Below are 22,197 nucleotides of genomic sequence, written 5' to 3' on the forward strand. Positions count from 1 at the left end.
CCCAATTAAATGGAGGCTATTCATAGACTGCTCCAAGCTTAGTTTGAAGGCTGTATTATTTCAAAATCGTGACTGTCTTCTTCCTTCCATAACTGTTGGTCATGCTGTTCACACGAAGGAGATTTACGAAGATATGACAGCCTTCTTGGACTCAGTCAAATACCATGAACACAAATGGAAAATGTGTGCTGAACTAAAAGTCGTTGTCATAACCTTAGGAACGCAACTGGGGTACAAAAAACATTGCTGCTCCTGCTATATGTGGGACAGTAGGGATAGGAAGTCATATTATATTAAAGCAGACTGGCTTGCAAAATATCTTAATCCTAGCTAGAAAAATATAGTTTCCGAGCCTCCCGTGGATCAAAACATGTTCTTCTTTCACCTCTGCATATGAAGCTGGGTTTGATGAAAAATTTTGTCAAATGTATGAACCAAAAAGACCGACCTTTAAGTACATAAGAGAGAAATTTCCGAAATTAAGTGACGCAAAAGCTAAGCAAGGTATTTTCATCGGACCACAAATTCGAGGACTTGTAAAGGATCCTGCATGTGATCAAGTTTTGGAGGGGAAAGAAAAGGAAGCTTGTGAAGCCTTCAAGGGAGTTTTCTTGGATCTTTAGGTAGCAAAAGGGATGGTCACTACACTCAGTTGGCAAGAGCACTCTTGCAAATGTGCAATAACCTTGGATGCAGCATGTCCCTCAAAATCCATTTTCTCCACTTCCACGCAGACTACTTCCCTCCTACTTGTGAAGTGCCAGTGATGAACATGGAAAAATATTCCATGGACATTTCTCTTACGGAAGACGGATGTCACGTACACTGGACTGAAGAAATCCTTGAGGAGTACTGTTGGCCTTTCTGTAGGATTGCTCTGGAACTCCAGTTACAAGAAGCAACCTAAATGACGACGATCTCATGCAGCCACCACATGATTCTCTTCAGATCCAACCATCTGCAAGGTATTCTTCCAGTAATCTAGAACTTTTAAAATGTAACTATCATTTTAAAATATTCCAATACACTTTCAATGCTGTTAGCATATGTAATTAAAATGTATCTTTTCCTCTAAATACGTTAATATGAAATAATGCCACCTAGTGTGCATCACAGAAACTAGAGCTAAGGAAAATTTTTCATTGTCATGGTCGTTTTTCTCGACCCAAAATTAGCACGAATTGTCTCATGAAGTGCAGGAAATATTCAAAAATTGTTTTTTTGCTGGCCAGTGTTGTCTACCTGAGCTGCCTTGCATTGAGTGGCATTGTGTGTGTGGTGGTACCTGCCGATCACCAAATGTTTTAGGGATTGCAAATTGGTTATTGTGCCTTCCAGGACGCTGTCTACCGGTGATTTGAAGGACATTACTGGATGAGTTGTGTTTAGGGCTTTAAGCAAATGTGGTTGTTTTAAACAATAATGAAAAATTTTAATTATTGGTTTAAATTGTTGCTACCTATAGACAGTTTATAATTTTTTTTGTGGCACTGGACGTTCAAAATTTTTCCACCACACAAATTTGCAAAGTTGCCGTAAGGAGTGTGTCAGTTAGAAATGACTATGCTTTTTCTACATTTCCCTGTTTCAGAGTAATGTGTGTGTCGTGTCTGGTTGAATCCCGTTCGTAGCCAATCTGCAGCTGCGCCGTCGTTGGCCCCAGCAACCAGGAAACGATGTTGTGAAGACACAGGTGGATTTATTTTCTACTGCAGATTTAAATAAAAGAAATATTAAGCTCAACCGACTATCAAACAGTAAAACATATACCTCACTTCCCATCCACGCATTATTTTGTACTACTTACATGAGTAAATTTGCCCCTCTTGTCTATGTCGATATAACTTGTTTCTCTTCCTACACTGCCTCTTAAGAGCGCCTGGGCAGTTACATTATTAGATTGTTGTATCACTTTCTGTACAATATATTTTTTGTTTGATGGTATACAGCCAACTTCATTTACATTTTCGTGTCGTCATGATAATTTCAATTTCTTCTTTGTTTTCTGGTGGAAGAAATCGGTCAGTGTAAACACGATACACGTCTCTGTAGACTCCTAATCTATAATCTCTATCATTGTACTATTGTGCCCCAGATTCCCCAATGAAGGGGTGTACTTTTGTTGCTGTCTTAATTTAGAAATATTATTGTCTTGTTACGGGATTTAGTGTTGTCCATAACTTTTTGTAATTGCTCGCAGTATTATTCTACCTCTCCCCTCCCCATCACATCAGAATGAGAGCATGTTATTGCTTACGACTCAATGACTGTCATTAAATGACTCTGTTTTTTCTTTTTTTATAACAAGAAATCTGATTATTCTGACTGAGATGCCTTAAATATCTTGAAATATTTGATGTTGTTGTTTGCGTCTTCATCTCTGTCTTTGTCGTTATTCTGTTCTTTAGCCACATGGAAGTTCTCCTAGAATGTACAAAGTTATAGGACAATCTTAATCTGCTACTTCTGGTAATTTGTAATGTTTATCCGCAGATAAAACGGTAACACCCAAAATGTCTCATGATGTTATCATAATGTATTACAAAATCTTTCAGTTTGTTATATTTTGGTCTTTGAAGGAATTAATTTCAAGTACTTAAGGTGTTCATTCAGCTGTTTCATATCTGGTCTTTTGAAAACTCGGAGACATTTTTCCTGTTAAAGGAACGATAGAAATAGTTTTATGAAAGCCTGTTTATTCCTCATCATTATATTTCTGCACATATACTGTGTCAGCAATATATTTGCAGAGTGTTTTTATTTTTTTCACACAGTAAGTCTTTTTGCTTACGTTGTATACTTACATATTTTCTGTAGACGCAGCATTTCTTCAGGTATTCTGGAAAAGTTGTGTTATTCCATTAAGGAATCTATATTACTCGCTCGTAATAACCTTGGCAATTAAATATGTATGCTATTTGTTTTGCTTTGATAGAAATCAACAAAATATTTACCGTGTGTTAACTGCCATAATCGTATTTAACGAAATATTTGGTCATAATAATTTGATGGCAAATGTACCCCTCTAGAACGTAATGCAGGTGAATGTGAGTGAAAGATTTCTTATAGCACCTAACATAGTAAACATGAATGGTAATTCTTGAGTCACGTATTGACAGTATTACATTATTTGTTATCTTCTGATGAGTTATCATTTCTTTTACATTGAGATTCGCCATGTACCACCATTGTGCTATTAATGTATCTTAGAGTAGTTACCACGCGACAGTTGTCACTCACTGTGTCCCTTATCGTAGCATACGTAAAGAAAATGTGACCAATCACAGAATGTCATAATAAACACAATAGAGCATCTCAAAACATAATTTCCTAGTTACAAAATCATATGGACAGCCCAGTGAGTTGCATTATTTGTGATCTCAGTACACGACAGTAAGTTAAGTTTAATAATGTCTGTATATTAATCTAATCGGTAATTAATCTACCTATTATGAATGTAACCTATATATTAATTTACTATTATAACGAAGTACATTCGAATTATTCGCAATTATAGAACTTTACTAAAGACTGACAACAAAAGAGCAAATTACAGCGCTATGAATATCCTTAAGGAGGTTATATAGTATAATGAGTCGTTTATAGTGTTGAGGTGTATTACCTTTTGCTGAGTTCATATTGTAGCTTCTAATCAACACATATGAAATAAGATTTGTTTTTTAGATATTAAGTGTGCATAAAACTCAAGCACATTGGTGCATTTCATTTTGTGCAGAGCTGTCTCGGAAAGAAGTTTACTTTCTTGATCTGCCTTCCTGGTTTTGTTTATTGGATAGACAACATCTAAGATGCCTTTAATAAATAAACAGACGAAAGTATAGTATCATGAAAGATGTGAAAATTTTGTGGGGATTTCTAACATGTTCTCTCTAAGACTACCGCCTAAATAATTTATACTATACAATCAAGGATTGTTTGTATTACACAGAGTAGGGAATGATAAAAACTTATGTAATTTAATAATGAACATGAGGCATTCTGTCATGATTCAATGATTCCATATGGGCCAAAGGGACAACATGGAGAGTTCGATAGAATGGCATAAATATCATGATACTCTTGATGCCAACAATAGCAGTCTTTGAGCAGTGTTTGTGTGTGTGTGTGTGTGTGTGTGTGTGTGTGTGTATCTGTGAGATGCGCAGTGCATTTTAGTGTAGTGTGGGCAGTGAACATAGATGCAACAGAAATTATTAGTGTAAAGATAAGGTTAATATTGCTGTATGTTTGAATTAGTTTAATTTTATAAATAGTTGTTGCCTTTTTAGTGAAGTTGTCACGTCAGATATCATTTTGTTAGTGAGCGATGAATAAAATACTAAACTATTTTGCTTGTAATTTGAATGCAGTGTAAATTGCTTAATTCGTAGGTCAACGAATTTCGATGCTTATCTTTGATTTAAATTTTTGTGACATTTCGTGTATATACCTGGATATGGTGTCTTATGAACGCCCAGGATAATGCAAAGCGGCGGACAGTGACGAAGTCCTGCAGGAAAGTAATTCCACCGAGGGTTTATTGTACAAATTATATAATTACAGATTCTATCAGAATGTTATAAGATACGAGAGTATGAAATAATCAGCAACTAGTTTAACCGTTGCCGTAGTTTATTTATTTGAATTTGTTTTTCATAAAATGTAGTAACAGGAATAAACAAAATTGGCAAAAGCTATAAAAGAAATCATAAGTCACAGTTCGATTCTGATACACAATCTCAACCTTTACAGCAAAGGTGAATCTCTACCGTCGGTATTGGGGTGAGCTCGGATGTTCTACTTCCCGGAGTCTGACCAGTCGCAGATGTTGGAGTTCCAGACTAAATCCAGTGGGACATGCTTAGTGAGCAGCCCTGACGTTGCTGCACTCCCAGCTGTGTGCGCCCGTCTCGTCTGAGTAGAAGACGCACACGGAGCCGTCGTTCTCGGGACACGTGGGCGTGCTCTTCGTGGCCACTGCTGCCAACAAGCTAACCATCAGAAGGCCCGACCACACTCGAACAAACGATTCATATTGTGAGCTATGTATCAGTGCATAAGTATTGGGTTGAAGATTTCTGCGAATTCACAAGTGAGGCGGAAGCACTTTCTCCCTTTTTCATTAAACCTTTCTCTATTACATTTGCCACAAGCGAGTTAGAATATGTATAATCCGTTTTCTTTTATGTGCATTCCCATAAACTTCGCTCTTTGGTACAATAGCATTTTACTGAATACTTGCCTTGGCGGTAAAACTCTGTTACACCTATGAACGAAGATCACTGAATGTATTACTTTGATCAACTTGTAGTAAGTGTTAATCACCAACCACCTCCATTGTCTTGCTGTTAGCAGACCTGGCTGTCATCCTGGATATTCTGGAACAAACTCAAGCTGACACCTTTGTCTGAGTCTAGCTTCGTATCACACCAAACTGAATGAAGAACTGTCGAAATTTACAGGTTGTGGAATTGATTAACATGTTGCCAGAATGTTATAAATGAAGGTCTTTTGTAGGGAAAGAATCACACAGTATTGTATCGTTTTTGCATCTAGTCGTGTGTCTGTCAGACGAAACAGTACAGTTACCAAATTCTTTTGCAAATCTGGCCGATCAGTGTGTCTGAGACACAGCCTGTTACACCACGCTGAGCGTGGAACTGACACCTGTCTATTATGAGGAAGTGAAATGCCTACAGCCGTCCTTACGATTTTATTTACATTGTTGCAACCGGTTTCGGCAGTTCAGATTTTTTTGTATGTTCCTCCTTTTGACAGGATATCTTTGGGACGACGGTCGTTTACTATTGTGAGAAAATAAAATGCCTACAGCCGTCGTTGTGATTTTATTTATTTTGGTGCAACCAGTTACGGCGCTTCATTGTCGAGGTGATTCTGGGCTAATAAAAATACACTATTATCCTTCCAGTCTTAAGATCAGAGAGAGAGAAGTAAAGATAGCGCACTACCAAATTAATCCGTTGAAAACTTCCACTAGCTTCTCAGTAGCAAAAGTAGATCTCTCTTTCGACATTGGCATCACAGCACTGCCATTTGAAAGAGCTTTCTTTATGGTTCAAATGGCTCTGAGCACTATGCGACTTAACTTCTGAGGTCATCAGTCGCCTAGGTCTTAGAACTAATTAAACCTAACTAACCTAAGGACATCACACACATCCATGCCCGCGGCAGATAGTTTTCTTTAGAGCTGCATTGTAGCGTTAGTGAAAAGATGGTTGCAGTAATGCAGATTACATTGAATTATGATGAGTGGTTTGATAAATAACTGACAACAGTAATTACTTGTGTGTGTGTATATGACTGAAACGGAAATACATATTACTAGCTCAGCCAAAGACAGTAAATTACATAAGATGTTAACCGATCACGATGAACACAGACTACCGAACACAGAAGTATGTTCCATTAAATTTCGGGTGTGCACCAGCAAGAAATCTCCTCCTTCTTCTTCTAAAATTTCAATTGTATAACGTTCAGCCTTCTTCAGAGTGGTCCGCGAGACTGCCGCTCCAGTGCTCGCTTCGTCCCTTTATACTGTTGTACCGCGCGACTGCGCATGCGGCCACAGATGGAGATGCGCCAGAGACGTTGGTTGGCGGCAGAGTTGTATCTATGACTCCGCAGTTGATCAGTGTTGGCATATCGATATATCATTGTGAGCTGCACTGTGACGACGTCTTTGCGAGTTTATTACAGCAAGTGCCGGATTCCAAGATTTATCAACACTGAAACCACTATCTCTATTAATTAAACTCGTCGTCAAGCGAATTTCAATTGCCTCCTTTACTATCGAGTCCCAAAAGGATGATGTAGTTGCCACTGCTCAGTGCAGCTCACAATGATACATCGATATGCCAACACAGCTCAACTGTTGAGTCATAGATACAACTCGCGCGTTATGCACGTCTCTGCCGCCGACCAACGTTTCTGGCGCATTTGCATCTGTGGCCGCATGCGCTGTCGCTCGGTACAACAGTATAAAGGGACGTAGCGAGCACTGGAGTGGCAGTCTTGCGGCCCACTCTGAAGATGGCTGAATGTTATACAGCCGAAATATTAGAAGAAGAAGGAGATTTCTTGCGGCTGCACACCCGAAACTTAATGGAACAGTCTTTGCACCGCCAAAACCTGAAGATTCACATAAGTATGTGTTTTGGAACACTAATCTAATAGAATACTATGTAATTAGGATATACAAGTCTTTCTGCGTTAGTGACTGATTACTGACAATGTATAGTTCCAAGTCTAGAAATAGATTTTCGGTTGTGAAGTGCATCAGAGAACCAAAAACTTTATTCTAGATCATACCAACATTTCATGGTCTCTGTAGTGCTTCTCACGTCGGTGGAACGCAAACTGGACTTCGTTGTATCTGTTTTCATTATGAAGTCATGAAAAACAGTACGTCTTTCTTAAATAACACTCTATATTTTTCATTCGGTAATCCCCTCACTCTCTACAACACATGCTTCAGTATATACCACAATGTACCAATGATACAAAACGGTGTTCTTAACATACAACTCAGAAGTAACTTGGACTCGCCTGTACTAGCACATTGTGTCGGTATGTCGGATAACGTAAATCGTCCACTTGCTTGTGCTAACAGAAACACAGAAGAACTAAATGCAACAATGTTTTTTATTATAGTATAGACACTTGTAGTGTAGTTCCGTAGTTGTTTTGAACCGCGCAGTAACTGTCACGGCAACTTATATTCTTCATTTTCGATATTTACGATTCGCAGTTCTACCTTATTTTTCTTGGTGTACATTGTACTTACAAACCCTCAACTGACTGATTGGCCGATGCACCTTTTCCTTGTGTTTCCATCTTCACTGATCAGCCAGAACTTTATGACCACCTGCCTAACAGCAACATATGTGCCGTAACAGCGGCGATGTGTCATGGCGTGGAAGCAATTACACGGTGGTAGGAATTAAAATCCATGGAGAAGAAATAAAAATTTTGAGGTTCGCCGATGACATTATAATTCTGTCAGAGACAGCAAAGGACTTGGAAGAGCAGTTGAACGGAATGGACAGTGTCTTGAAAGGAGGGTATAAGATGAACATCAACAAAAGCAAAACAAGGATAATGGAATGTAGTCGAATTAAGTCGGGTGATGCTGAGGGAATTAGATTAGGAAATGAGACACTTAAAGTAGTAAAGGAGTTTTGCTATTTGGGGAGCAAAATAACTGATGATGGTCGAAGTAGAGAGGATATAAAATGTAGACTGGCAATGGCAAGGAGAGCGTTTCTGAAGAAGAGAAATTTCTTAACATCGAGTATAGATTTAAGTGTCAAGAAGTCGTTTCTGAAAGTATTTGTATGGAGTGTAGCCATGTATGGAAGTGAAACATGGACGATAAATAGTTCGGACAAGAAGGGAATAGAAGCTTTCGAAATGTGGTGCTACAGGAGAATGCTGAAGATTAGATGGGTAGATTACATAACTAATGAGTAGGTTTTGAATAGAATTGGGGAGAAGAGGAGTTTGTGGCACAACTTGACCAGAAGAAGGGACCAGTTAGTAGGACATGTTCTGTGGCATCGAAGGATGACGAATGTAGTTCTGGAGGGCAGCGTGGAGGGTGAAAATCGTAGAGGGAGACCCAGAGATGAATACATCAGGCAGAGTCAGAAGGATATAGACTGCAGTAGGTACTGGGAGATGAAGAAGCTTGCACAGGATAGAGTAGCATGGAGAGCTGCATCAAACCAGTCTCAAGACTGAGGAGCACAACAACAACATAGGTCGCTGGAGGGTATTGATACCACATCTGCCCATACAAATCAGCTAATTCTTGTAAATTGCGGGGAGTGGGACGGTGACCTCTTTGACGTTCAATCGCATCCAAGATGTGTTCGATCGAGATCAGATCTGGTTGGCAGGAGGTCCAGCACATCAATTAGAATTTGCCACTGTTTCCTCACACTCCCGGCCTTGTTACATGGCGCATTACCTAAAAAAATGCCATTGCCACAGGGAAACGTGACCATCTTGAAGGGATGTACATAGTCTGCAACCAGTGTACGATACTTCCCGGCCGTCATGGTGGCTTGCACGAGCTTCACTGGACCCATGGGTGCCCACGTGAATGTTCCTCAAAGCATGATGAAGCCGCAGATTGCTTGTCTGCAGTACAGGTATCAAGGTGCTGTACCTCTGTAAACGACGGATTTGCGCCCTCCCATCGGTGTGGTGAAGAAACTGTCGCTATTCATCATGTGATGCGCTGCTCTGCCACTGAGCAACGCCCAGTGCCGATGGTCACGTTCCCATTTCATTCGTAGTTGCCGATGTCGTGGTGCTAACATTGCATGGGTCGTCGGCTGCGGAGGCCCGTCGTTCGGAGTTTTCGGTGTACTGTGTGTTCAGTGAAACTTCTACCGTTCACAGCATTAAAGTCTGGTGTTAGTTCCGCCACAGTTCGCGCCGTTCCTGTTTTATCACTCTGCATAGCAAACAACATCCGGTATCAGTTATCATGGGTAACCCCCCCAACCCTGGCCATGGTTTCACCTAGATTTCGTCACTGATTGAAGACATTCACCACAGCACGCCTCGAACACCCGACAAGTCGTGCAGTTTCAGAAATGCTCATGCCGAGGCTCCGGGCCATCACAATCTTCCCTCTGTCAAACTCAGACAGCTCGCCTTCCGCATTCTACACACGCACAGTACACTCACTGATAGTGGATTCACTGTCCGTCTCTCTGGCTAGCAATAATTCCTCTCCAGGTGACACTGCTACCGTTTGGCCGAATGTATACCGATAGTAGGGCGGTGGTCATAATGATCTGGCTGACCAGTCTATTTTCTGTGAACTCCAGCGACTGGACGAGTTAGGTTACCCTAGGCATCTGCACTGTTTGCTAGTAAATAAGAGTCACTGATTTCCTTTATGCTATTAGCAACGTGAACAGTACCGTGTGACACGCTGTGGTTCAGCTATGGAGAAGATAAAGTGGATCCCCAAATAAAAAAGAAAATTAGGGTGTTAATTAAAAGGGGACGTACTGACGTAACTAAAGAAGTTTGAAGAAAGACAATCACGATGGTTATGTCTCGTGGTAGGAAAACAACATTTGCTTGTTTAAAAAAAAATTACTCACCTTCCAAACAGAATGTTAATTTGGGTGGTAAAGATAGGCAAGTGCCTTGTATATGACTGGAAGATTTGTCGTACAGGGTAACGCGCAAAGCGCTAGCAAATAAGACAGGGAAGTGAGACATACCCAGGTCGAATCCGTGCTGAGTTTAACGAACGGTGGTCTGATAAAGCACTTAGGCTCAGTGTAGCTTTTATGCGGTTTTACACATTCGTTTAGACGAATACTGGGTTATATCTGTGCCCATGACTCAGAAAGCGCCATATGCAACAATGAAAAATTAACATGTTTACACGATTCACAGACAGATGGCACACACTTCACGATTCGGTTCAATGATGGCTGTAGTGACAGGAAGGTTACGAGGCCGCTAAATTGGAATAAAATAAATTTACAAAATCGTGGAAACACTGGGCCCCGTACGACAGGATTAAAACAAGAAAAGGGAGGAAAACATCTGTTGAAAACATTTACATTTCGTGACCAGAAATTTAGAAATTACTCAAGATTTGAAATATTATGACGTCGTCAGAGTTATTTTGAAACTAACCATCTCTACATAGTATGAATAGTATGAATAGAAAGTAAAACAGGCGATCTATCATTAACATTAGAAGCACACAGTAAACCAGTCCTAACTGCGTTTGATGCGTCTGGTTGTCTCCGTTTGATGCATATAATTGTCTCCAACTGTAAAAGTTGCCATCTACTTGTGGAACTCATTGATACAGTATCATCAGGAGAGTTACCATTACAGGTTTCATGCGAAACATTGAAAGTAAGTAACTCAGTAAGAACACTAGAAAGGAAGAAGAGTGACAGCATAATCATCCTGTTTCTGTCAAGGAACGAGAAAGAACGTCCATATAGAACACCATGAATGATTAGTGACATGGAGTATCAAAGTGTTTGTCCGCCAGCAAAAATCGAACATGCAAGAACCACGAAATCCTGAACGCTTTTTTTCGTGTGTGCCATCAGCCTTCTGAATGGTTTGATACGGCCCGTCACGAATCCTCTCCTGTGCCAATCTATTCATCTCAGAGTAGCACTTGCAACCTATGTGCTCAGTTATTTGCTGGATGTCTTCCTCTACAGTGTTTACCCTCTATAGCTACCCCTAGTAGCATGTAACTTATTTCCTGACTTCTTAACAAAAGTCCTACCATCCTGTCCCTTTTCCTTGTCAGGGTTTTCCATTTATTACTTTCCTCGCCGATTCTCTGGAGAACCTCCTCATTCCTTACCTTATCAGTTCACCTAAGTTCCTGTATTTTTTGTAGCACCGCATTGCAAATGATTCTTCTATAGTCCACTTTCCACTACCAACAATGTTGTGCTCCAAATATATATTCTCTTCCTAGCATTAACGCCTATCTTTGATAGTAGTATTCTTCTCTTCGCCATAAATGTCATCTTTGTCAGTGCTAGTCTGCATTTTATGTCCTCCTTCCCTATACGTCATGAGATATTTTGCTGCCTAGGTAGAAGAATTCGTCTCCTTCGTTATCATCAATTTTGATGTTATGTTTCACATTGTTCTCATTTCTGCTGTTTCTCATTATTTTCGTCTTTCTCCATTTACTTCAGTCCATATTCAGTACTCATGACACTGTTCTTTATATTCAACAAATTGTGTAATGGCTCTTCAGTTTCACTGAGGTCAGCAATGTTATTAGCGAATGTTATCGTTGTTATCCTTTCACTCTAAACTGTAATTCCACTCATGAGCCTTTATTTTATTTTCGTTATTGTTTCTTCAGTGTTTATATTGAAGCGAGAGGCGAAAGACTATATCCCTTCCTTACACAGTTTTTAATCAGACCACTCCGTTCTTGGTCTTCTACTAGGAACCAAGGCAAAGGATAGAATGATGACCATACTGAACATTCTGCTTGTTGCTTATGGGGCAGTAGCTAATTGTAGTTACCACCAGGAAGTACCTCCCATGTTGATTTTTTTCACGCACGTTTATAACTATGTCACTGCACTGAGAAAATATAAGAAGCTTGGAACTGCTAAATGACTCCAAACGGCTTCAGTTACTCCTTGTAACAGTGCTGTACATCGCCTTCCTCACACGACTCATGCGTCACTGCCCGTACATTACATTGCATATCAATAGTAACAATGACAGCATTCCGCGTATGGTACCTTTAGATTATGTCTATACTAGTTACGGGCTTGGTACGACAAAAATTTTCAAGAAAGGCTGATTAAAACAGTACGAAGATTTTTGAATTAGAATAGCCGTGACATAACACACTTACAGAGACATCCATCAGCAGTTACTTACTATACACCACAAAATACTTTAATACTGAAAATTTCTAAAATAGCACACAGTATAGAATTATGGGAATTTAAGGACATGGCACCTGGATAAACAAAGAAACAGAGGTTGTATAGAGTTTCAGTGAGAGCATAACGGAACAATTGACAGGTATGGGGGAAAGAAGTACAGTAGAAGAAGAATGGGTAGCTCTGAGGGATGAGGTATTGGAGGGCTACTAGAACTCCTTGGGTAACAGAAGAAATATTGAACTTAACTGATGAAAAGAGAAAATAAAAAAATGCAGTAAATGAAGCAGGCAAAAGGGAATACAGACGTCTCAAAAATTAGTTGGACAGGAAGTGTAAAATGGCTAAGCTCGGATGGCTAGAGGACAAATGTAAGTATGTAGAGGCTTATCTCATTAGGGGTAAGATAGATACTGCCTACAGGAAAATTAAAGAGACCTTTGGAGGAAAGAGAACCACTTGTATGAATATCAAGAGCTGAGATGGAAACCCAGTTCTAAGCAAAAGAGGGAAAGGTGGAAGTGGTATATAGGGGGTCTATACAAGGGCGATGTACTTGAGGACATTATTATGGAAATGGAAGAGGATGTAGATGAAGATGAAATGGGAGATAAGATACTGCGTGAAAAGTTTGACAGAGCACTGAAAGACCTGAGTCGAGACAAGGCCCAGGAGTAGAGAACATTCCATTAGAACCACTGAAGGCCTTGGGAGAGCCAGTCCTGACAAAACTCTACCATCTGGTGAACAAGATGTATGAGACAGGCTAAACACCCTCAGACTTCAAGAAGAATATAATAATTACAATCCCAAGGAAAGCGGGTGTTGACAGATGTGAAAATGACCGAACTATCAGTTTTATAAGTCACAGATGCAAAATACTAACGCGAATTCTTTACAGACGAATGGAAAAGCGGTAAATGCCGACCTCGGGAACGATCAGTTTGGATTCCGTAGAAATGTTGGAACACGTGAGGCAATACTGACCTTACGACTTATCTTAGAAGATTCTAGGATTTGCAGACTTAGAGAAAGCTTTTGACAATGTTGACTGGAATACTCTGTTTCAAATTCTAAAGGTGGCAGGGATAAAATACAGGGAGCGAAAGGCTATTTACAATTTGTACAGAAACCAGAGGGCAGATATAAGAGTCGAGGGGCATGAAAGGGAAGCAGTGGTTGGCAAAGAAGTTAGACAGGGTTTTAGCCTCCCCCCGATGTTATTCAATCTGTATATTGAGGAAGCAGTAAAGAAAACAAAAGAAAAATTCGGAGAGGGTATTAAAATTTATGGAGAAGAAATAAAAACTTTGAGGTTCACCGAAGAGATTGTAATTCTGTCAGAGACAGCAAAGGAATTGGAAAAGCGATTGAACGGAATGGACAGTGTCATGAAAGGAGGATATAAGATGAACATCAACAAAAACAAACGAGGATAACGGAATGTGGTCGAATTAAGTCGGGTGACGCTGAGGGAATTAGATTAGGAAATGAGACACTTAAAGTAGTAAAGGTGTTTTGATATTTGAGAGCAAAATAACTGATGATGGTCGAAGCAGAGAAGATATAAAATGTAGATTGGCAATGGCAAGGAAAGCGTTTCTGAAGAAGAGAAATTTGTTAACATCGAGTATAGGTTTAAGTGTCAGGAAGTCGTTTCTGAAAGTATTTGTATGAGTGTAGGCATGTATGGAAGTGAAACATGGACGATAAATAGTATGGACAAGAAGAGAATAGAAGCTATCGAAATGTGGTGCTACAGAAGAATGCTGAAGATTAGGTGGGTAGATTACATAACTAATGAGGAGGTATTGAATAGAATTGGGGAGAAGAGGAGTTTGTGGCACAGCTTGACCAGAAGAAGGGCCCGGTTAGTAGGACATGTTCTGAGGCATCGAAGGATGACGAATTTAGTACTGGAGGGCAGCGTGGAGGGTGAAAATCGTAGAGGGAGGCCAAGAGATGGATACACTAAGCAGATTCAGAAGGATGTGGGTTGCAATAAGTACTGGGAGATGAAGAAGCTTTCACAGGATAGGGTAGAATGGAGAGCTGCATCAATCCAGTCTCAGGACTGAAGACCACAACAACAACAACAACAACAACATAGAATTATCTGTAACGCTGGAAATACATTAGCGTCAGCTATAGCCACTATATGGCACTCGTTCAAAATTTTCTCTTTTTTATATAACCACCAATAAACGGCGTACTGTTTCTGCCACTGAAGTGCACCTATCTTTATAAAAAGAAAATTAAAACCGTGTACATGTTAGGAGGAAAGTGTTTCCATTGCTGGCAAAATAAGAGCATCGATTTTGCCAGAAGAATTTGTATAATTTCGCTGCGAACAAAGTAACGCAACATTGGTAATAACTAACCTCACAATAATAAAATGTACCTAAGTATCTGAGAACCCAGAGTGACTTCGAAAACTGTTATGTAAGCTTTATAAATAATATAGTCTGTCTAAGAGAAAACTGAATACAATTATTTGCAAATTACCGTAATTATTTGCTGTGCAAAACTGAATAAAACTTAAAACTTACTGAAATGCAAAATTTGAATGAAAGGAAATGAATGTTATTAAAGGCCAAAAGATACTAATTGTGTGATTAGAGGAAACTATAGTACCAAAGCATATTACTAACCATGTGTGATATGCAAAGTTCGAATAAGAATATCCACAAAAATAAATTGCCTCTCTACCCAAAAAGAACATTTCTGTTTGAAATTGCTAGCTCTGCTAACAGAAAATTAATATACTACCTAGCACGACACCTGAAATCCTGACCAGATACTGTTTGAGTGAGAATTCAGTTGAGACCTGCCCTGAAATTAAAGTGACTAACCTCCTGCTCAGCATGTTGTTTTTGTGTCGGGAGGACTGATTTGCTCGAAATACATATAGATGCAGCAACTGAAGCTTAATAATCTACTGTAAATTCTTTTTGTCAGAAACAGTCTGTTGCTTTGTGCTCTGTAAGGTGCAATGTATACACGACAAAATTTCGAAACTTTACCATGGATCATGGGGGTGACTTTTACTTTAAACAAAACCGTTCTTGAGAAGTCAATATCTGATTAATGACGAAAGACTGCACAACTTCAAGAAGGCTCTGTCAATTAGAAAATTCTCTCGTTACAAAGAGACTACAAACATACCTTCAAAATTCCCTCAAAATCTTTTCTATAAAAAATGTGAACAATAAAATATTACATGTCAGTTTTTGTCTCCTTAAGAAAGTGTTCAAGATGCCTTCTCACAGATTCACAAAAAACATTCTTTAATAAGCTCAACTGCACTCTATTATGTCTCAAATAAGAATGCCTCATCCCTGCACAACTGACTTACCAGCAAGTCAGCCACAGATAAAACTAAACACACACTGAAGGATCTTACTCAGTATCCCTGTAATGCTCTCATTCATCTTTGTGCCAGTGCAGTAAACGTAAATTATTTATTGGAGCAGAAAATATATGTGAACATTACAGTTATTTGACTTATCAAATAAATCCCCCTGTTTCCAGAATGAAATTTTCATTCTGGAGCGGAGTTTGCGCTGATATGGAACTTCCTAGCAGATTAAAACTGTGTGTCGAACCGAGACTCGAACTCGGGATCGTTGCCTTTCGTGGGCAAGTGCTTTATCAACTAAGCACTTGCCCGCGAAAGGCAAAGGTTCCGGTTCGAGTCTCGGCCCGGCACATAGTTTTAATTTGCCACGAAAATCAGATCCCCTGGTATAGATCTTGCTTTTTCCTATGTAGCTGTATTAATTAGTGCTGCTGGTATTGTGTCTCTGAAAGAGACGAATTCAGCGCAGTGTCACTCTTGAAAACTCGTTTACTAGCAGCGGAGTTAGTTAATCATAAGAAGAGTTCTGGTTTCATTTCTGGCAGGGATGTCAAAAACTGAAAGGCTTTACGTAACAGGGAACGCAAAACTTCTATGGTATATGGAAAATTTGCAGATCTGATTCAGTTTCCAACATAAATGTAACTGGTTTCTTGTTCAAATGTATCTGACACTGAAAATATTCTGCCGGGAAAGAAAATTAGTACACCTGGAAAGACGACTTAGATTTTGATCCGCTGACCCCTTATTCCGCAGTGGAAATAGTAGATGTACTTGTGTTGTGCGCACTATAAGATCTTCGGTACACATACCATCAGATTAATTGTCTGAGGAAGTTGGCGAGTGTCAGCAATATGTCTTGTGGTCTTATCGTGGCGTGTTTCTCTTCTGCCATTAGCTCAGACGATAGAAATGCCACTTGCACGCTTAGAGTAGCAGATTGACGGTGACCAACTTTAAACAGAACTTGATTAATTTTCACACACATTTATTAAATAATAAAAATCATAGATATTACTTAACTTGATTCTGGATGCTGTTTACAATTGACTATCTGAAGTTCCTTTGGTCTTGGTACGTTAATCTTATTCTCACATATCTCTGATACTTGATAAAGTGTCTATACATTTCTCTTCATGGCTATCTACAGGCATATGATAATCTTATTAGGCGCAGACTGAAACTTTACTATGGACTGGTACAGCCAAATGTAGACTAATGCAAACTGACTAGTCGGAGGTCTGTACACTCGTTATAATACCTTGCGCTTTCAGATATCACTGCACGAGTGTGATCCACGAGGAGACAACGTCCTACGTTAGCAGCAATCTCATTGGCTGCGTTACATATTCATACGCGGATCGGCGAAAGCAGAATTTGGTCCGTCTCTAAGAAAGCGCCTGGTCTGCTGTGCTTAGCGGGGCGCGCTCTATTGGGAAAGTTGTGTACGCCATGACTACGCGGAACTATGTACACAACCGTACTGATAATGGTTTCAACGTCGTTCGCAAACAGATAGCACAATTGTTCAGCTACCAGAGCACTATCCTTGTCTGCCCTTTAATAGGAAATGCACACAGATCTTCGGCACAACCATGTGAATGCAACCAGCTGGAAGGAGATGTTAGTAACGGTGTTGGGGAGTAGAATATCAATAAAATCGTTTAACTACTTGGTGAATTTGGAACCTATAGACGCACATTCATTGACAGAGTTCAGTTCTATGTCCTGAAAGCAAAAAAAAAAAAAAGTGAACTGTGGTGGCATCATTAATACAACCGTCAGCATGACTTACTAAAGACTGTTAGTGAGTCTCACACACCGTGTGTTCCAGTTCATCACTGTCAAAAGGTCATACAGTCCAGAATTGGTTCTTCAATCACGTGAAACTTTGTGACCACTGAGCAATCATCCCATCGAGGCACCATGTCGAAAAGACCCGTTTCATAAAAAAAATTATGTCCTGCCGCAGGAAGAAGTCATTAACTGTCAGCTGCATAGTGCATACCCTTGTCCGACAATAATCATCGAACCTTCATTGACTTTTTTAAGGGGCCGAAGGCTCGATAATCGCATAGGAAGAGATAAGAACCATAGGATGGGTCCTCGAATATCTCCCACTTGAGTGGGCGCACCTTCAGCGTCCCGATATTTTTGGTACGGGGTTGAATCACGACCAGCACAGAACTTGGCTCACCATTCCACAATGGTGGTCTTCGACAGCCATACTGCTCCATACACATTCTCCAATTTCTGGTGGTTGTCTACCAATGTTTGCTCTTCGTAAGCCAAGATAAGAGTAAATCACAATGGTCAAGTTTTGAAGCACACGGCAGTAACGTCGCCATAGTTCACGTTTCCACATTTACCGCGGGTACCCTGGAAAGATACAAATGCCAGACCCTGCCTACATGTTGGTTCTTATATACCCACATCGGAGTCGCAATACAGTGCATAAACGCTGCAGCAACACCCTCAAACTGGAATATTTGATCGCTCATTATAAATGATAATTTACTACTGGCCATTAAAATTGCTACACCAAGAAGAAATGCAGATGATAAACGGGTATACATTGGACAAATATATTATACTAGAACTCACATATGATTACAATTTTGGTGCATATATCCTGAGAAATCAGTACCCAGAATAACAACCTCTGGCCATAACAACGGCCTTGATACGCAAGGGCATTGAGTCAAGCAGATGGCGTGTACAGGTACAGGTTCAGGTACAGGTACAGGTACAGCTGCCCATGCAGCTTCAACACGATACCACAGTTCATCAAGAGTAGAGTCTGGCGTATTGTGACGAGCCAGTTGCTAGGACACCATTACCAGACGTTTTCAATTGGTGAGAGATCTGCAGAATGTGCTCGCCAGGGCAGCAGTCGAACATTTTCTGCATCCAGAAAGGTCCGTACAGGACCTGCAACATGCGGTCGTGCATTATCCTGCTGAATTGTAGGGTTTCGCAGGGATCGAATGAAGGGTAAAGCCTCGGGTTGTAACACACCCGAAATGTAACGTCCACTGTTCAAAGTGCCGTCAATGCGAACACGAGGTGATCGAGACGTGTAACCAATGGCACTCCTTACCGTCACGCCGGGAGATACGCCAATATGGCGACGACGAATACACGCTTCCAATGTGCGTTCACCGCGATGTCGCCAAACACGGATGCGACCATCATGATGCTGTAAACAGAACCTGGATTCATCCGAAAAAGAGATGTTTTGCCATTCGTGCACCCAGGTTCGTCGTTGAGTACACCATCGCAGGCACTCCTGTATGTGATGCAGCGTCAAGGTTAACCGCAGCCATGGTCTCCGAGCTGATAGTCCATGCTACTGCAAACGTCGTCGAACTGTTCGTCCACATGGTTGTTGTCTTGCAAACGTCCCCATCTGCTGACTGAGGGATCGAGACGTGTATGCACGATCCGTTACAGCCATGCGGATAAGATGCCTGTCATTTCGACTGCTAGTGATACGAGGCCGTTGGGATCCAGCACGGAATTCCATATTATCCTCCTGAACCCACCGATTCCATATTCTGCTAACAGTCATTGGATCTCGAGCAGCAGTGTCGCCATACGATAAACCGCAATCGCGATTGGCTACAGTCCGACCTTCATCAAGGTCAGAAACGTGATGGTACGTATTTCTCCTCCTTACAAGAGGCATCGCAACAACGTTTATCAGGCAACGCCGGTTAACCGCTGTTTGTGTATGAGAAATCGGTTGGAAACGTTCCTCATGTCAGCACGTTGTAGGTGTCGCTACCGGCGCCAACCTTGTCTGAATGCTCTGAAAATGTAATCGTTTCCATATCACAGCATCTTCTTCCTGTCGGTAAACTTCGCGTCTGTAGCACGTCATCTTCGTGGTGTAGCAGTTTTTAATGGCTAGTAGTGTATATTAGGATTAACGCTAACAGTTTTGTGAAGCTTTAAATGAATTTTGGACGTCTTAAACAGTATTTTCCACCGACCTTGTCGCAGTGGTAACACCGGTCCCCGTTAGATCACCGAAGTTAAGCGCTGTCGGGCTGGGCTTGTACTTGGATTGGTGACCCTCCGGTGTGCTGAGCGCTGTTGGCAAGCGGGTTGCACTCAGCCCTTGTGTGGCAAACTAAGAAGTTACCTGATTGAGAAGTAGCGGCTCGTAAACTGAGGTACGCCCGGGAGAGTGGTGTGCTGACTACATGCCTCTCCATATCCGCTTCCAGTGACATCTGTGGGGTGACGATGCCACGGCGGCCGGTCGGTGCCGTTGGGCCTTTCGAGGCCTATTCGGACGGAGTTTAGCTTAGTTTCTAAACAGTATTTGAGGAAGTACAAAAGACGAGTGAATTTCTGTTTTGAACTTTACACGTTTGATTGCATTACGTTACACATTAGCTACTTTATTCATTACCTTGTGCTGAGTTCTTGTTATTGATTTTAATAAATCATACAAAAGTACCATTGGGTTTTAAATGGATTGTGTGTTTGTTGTTTCTTCTTGGCTGTGGTTTACAAACCATTCTTTTCATTTGTCAGAAGATTTCTCCTGTAACATCTCTAATCTCTCCAGTAAAAACCAATACCAGGAATGTGCAGTCATTCAGCTTTGAAGAGATCGCTATTTTGACAGTTTCTGATAGGTGAAAAACAATAGACTTCCATGCCGTCTTGAGCTTCGTTGAGCGATGTAAAGTGTCGTGTAGAATAATGTTCTGTTGGTTATTTACTCTGACACAACATGTTAGCTGAGAGAAAAGTGTGTTCTACAGACAGAAGGAAATGTACATTGAAAGAAATAACTGATATGTGTTCGATTCCGCTGTACATTGTCGATGTAATGATTCACAGACACTTATGGTTAAAATTTCGGGAGGACTTTTCAACTTCTAGCGGGGTATTAATGTAATCTGTTTTATTCATTGACCAAGGAGGTTGTAAAGAGTGTAACTGTGAAATTACCAGTGACATTTTGTTTTTATTTCTGCAACAGTTTATTTGAAATAAATTAATGTTCAATAACATAAGCCAACAGTAACGTACGTCATTGCAAAACATCGTTAAGAAACTGACAACTGATTGAGAAGCACAAGCTCAACTCTTGTGCTGCGACAGGGAATGTGTCAGACATAGTTTATATGGACCCAGGGGTAAGTTTTATCCTACTTCCTCGAGGGCGGCCAGTCACAGGCGTTGATATTGGCGTTCCAGACGAGTCCAGCAGGGCACACCAGGTGGACAGCCTTGCCGTTGCTACACTCCCAGAAGCCGTGTGTGTCCGTGTCGTCTGGATAGAAGACGGCCGTGGCCCCATCATCCTCAGGACATGTGGGCGTGGTCGCTGTTGCCACTGCTGCCAACACGCTCAACGCCAGAAGGCCTGCCAACACTGTGGGGCAGGAAAGTCATAGTGTGAGCGCATGACTCCTTTTTCATCATACTTGCAGAGAGTCTTAGGATACATTCGTGACTTTTGGTGATATGGAATTGTGTCAAGACAATATGTGGTCATGTTGCCACGAAGAAACCGGGCCCAAAAATTGGTGATCGCTCGTATATTTCGGTAAATGTGTCTACATGGACAATGCCAATTGTGTAGGCTCAAATGAGAAACAGTTTGAAACAATATGCAATGGTATTGATTAATAAGCTGCCTGAGTGCGTCAGATATTTGGAAGATAGCTCTAGGCAACGAGTCACAAAACTTTTAACTTACTTACATCTTAGCTATATGTCTAACACGCAGGAAACAACAGTATTGTGATCCAGTACGGTGTGCATTATTCATTCTTAAACTACCCAAACACGAATAAATCCTACTACCGCCCTGTAACATCAGTTGGAGTGTGATATTTACTCTCTTCCCCACATTTTTAATGAAAGTTTGATCATACAACACTTTCTATTCCTCTCCAGTTCCCAGAAAACGTAACGTTGTCGGTTCGGAAGTAACATCTAATAACTGAATTATGATTTATTTAAATCATCTTGATTTCGAAGTTATCTGATCAAAACGTTTGCAAATTTTGTATTTCATCATGAGATCTGATATTTGGAATATAAGTTACAGCAGGCCGCTTCATTGAAATTTGATTCAAGCTACCTCTGTAGTAAACGTTACAAACAGGCAATTTTCTGCAAACAGATTTGACTGTGGTACGAACAACTGTCCACCATCCATCATGTGATCATTGGTATTACATGCCTGGTATCATAAGCGTAAATTAAAACTTTATAGCATTATTAACGAAGAGAACTTCATGAACCGTTTTAATTCAGTTAAAGGAAGGAATATGCAAGTTCCAGCAGACAGACGTTAAAAGTAGCGCCCGCCATACTCACACTTCATGGTTACTGTGGTGGTCGTCAAGTCGGTAGAAAGCAGACTGGACT

The 22,197-nt window shown here is 40.6% G+C and overlaps 1 protein-coding gene across 1 annotated transcript; it reads right to left on the reverse strand.

Annotated features, from left to right (window-relative positions):
* Positions 1–20,766: 20,766 nt before the first annotated feature.
* Positions 20,767–22,197, reverse strand: LOC126355915 (peritrophin-1-like). The gene is made up of 2 exons (XM_050006428.1): positions 22,147–22,197; positions 20,767–21,193 (listed from the first exon to the last, which is right to left on the reverse strand). Exons 1-2 carry the CDS (start codon positions 22,151–22,153, stop codon positions 20,967–20,969), a joined length of 234 nt encoding a protein of 77 aa, XP_049862385.1. The 5' UTR covers positions 22,154–22,197; the 3' UTR covers positions 20,767–20,966.

Source organism: Schistocerca gregaria, chromosome 3, assembly GCF_023897955.1.
Source record: "Schistocerca gregaria isolate iqSchGreg1 chromosome 3, iqSchGreg1.2, whole genome shotgun sequence".
NCBI lineage: Eukaryota > Metazoa > Arthropoda > Insecta > Orthoptera > Acrididae > Schistocerca > Schistocerca gregaria.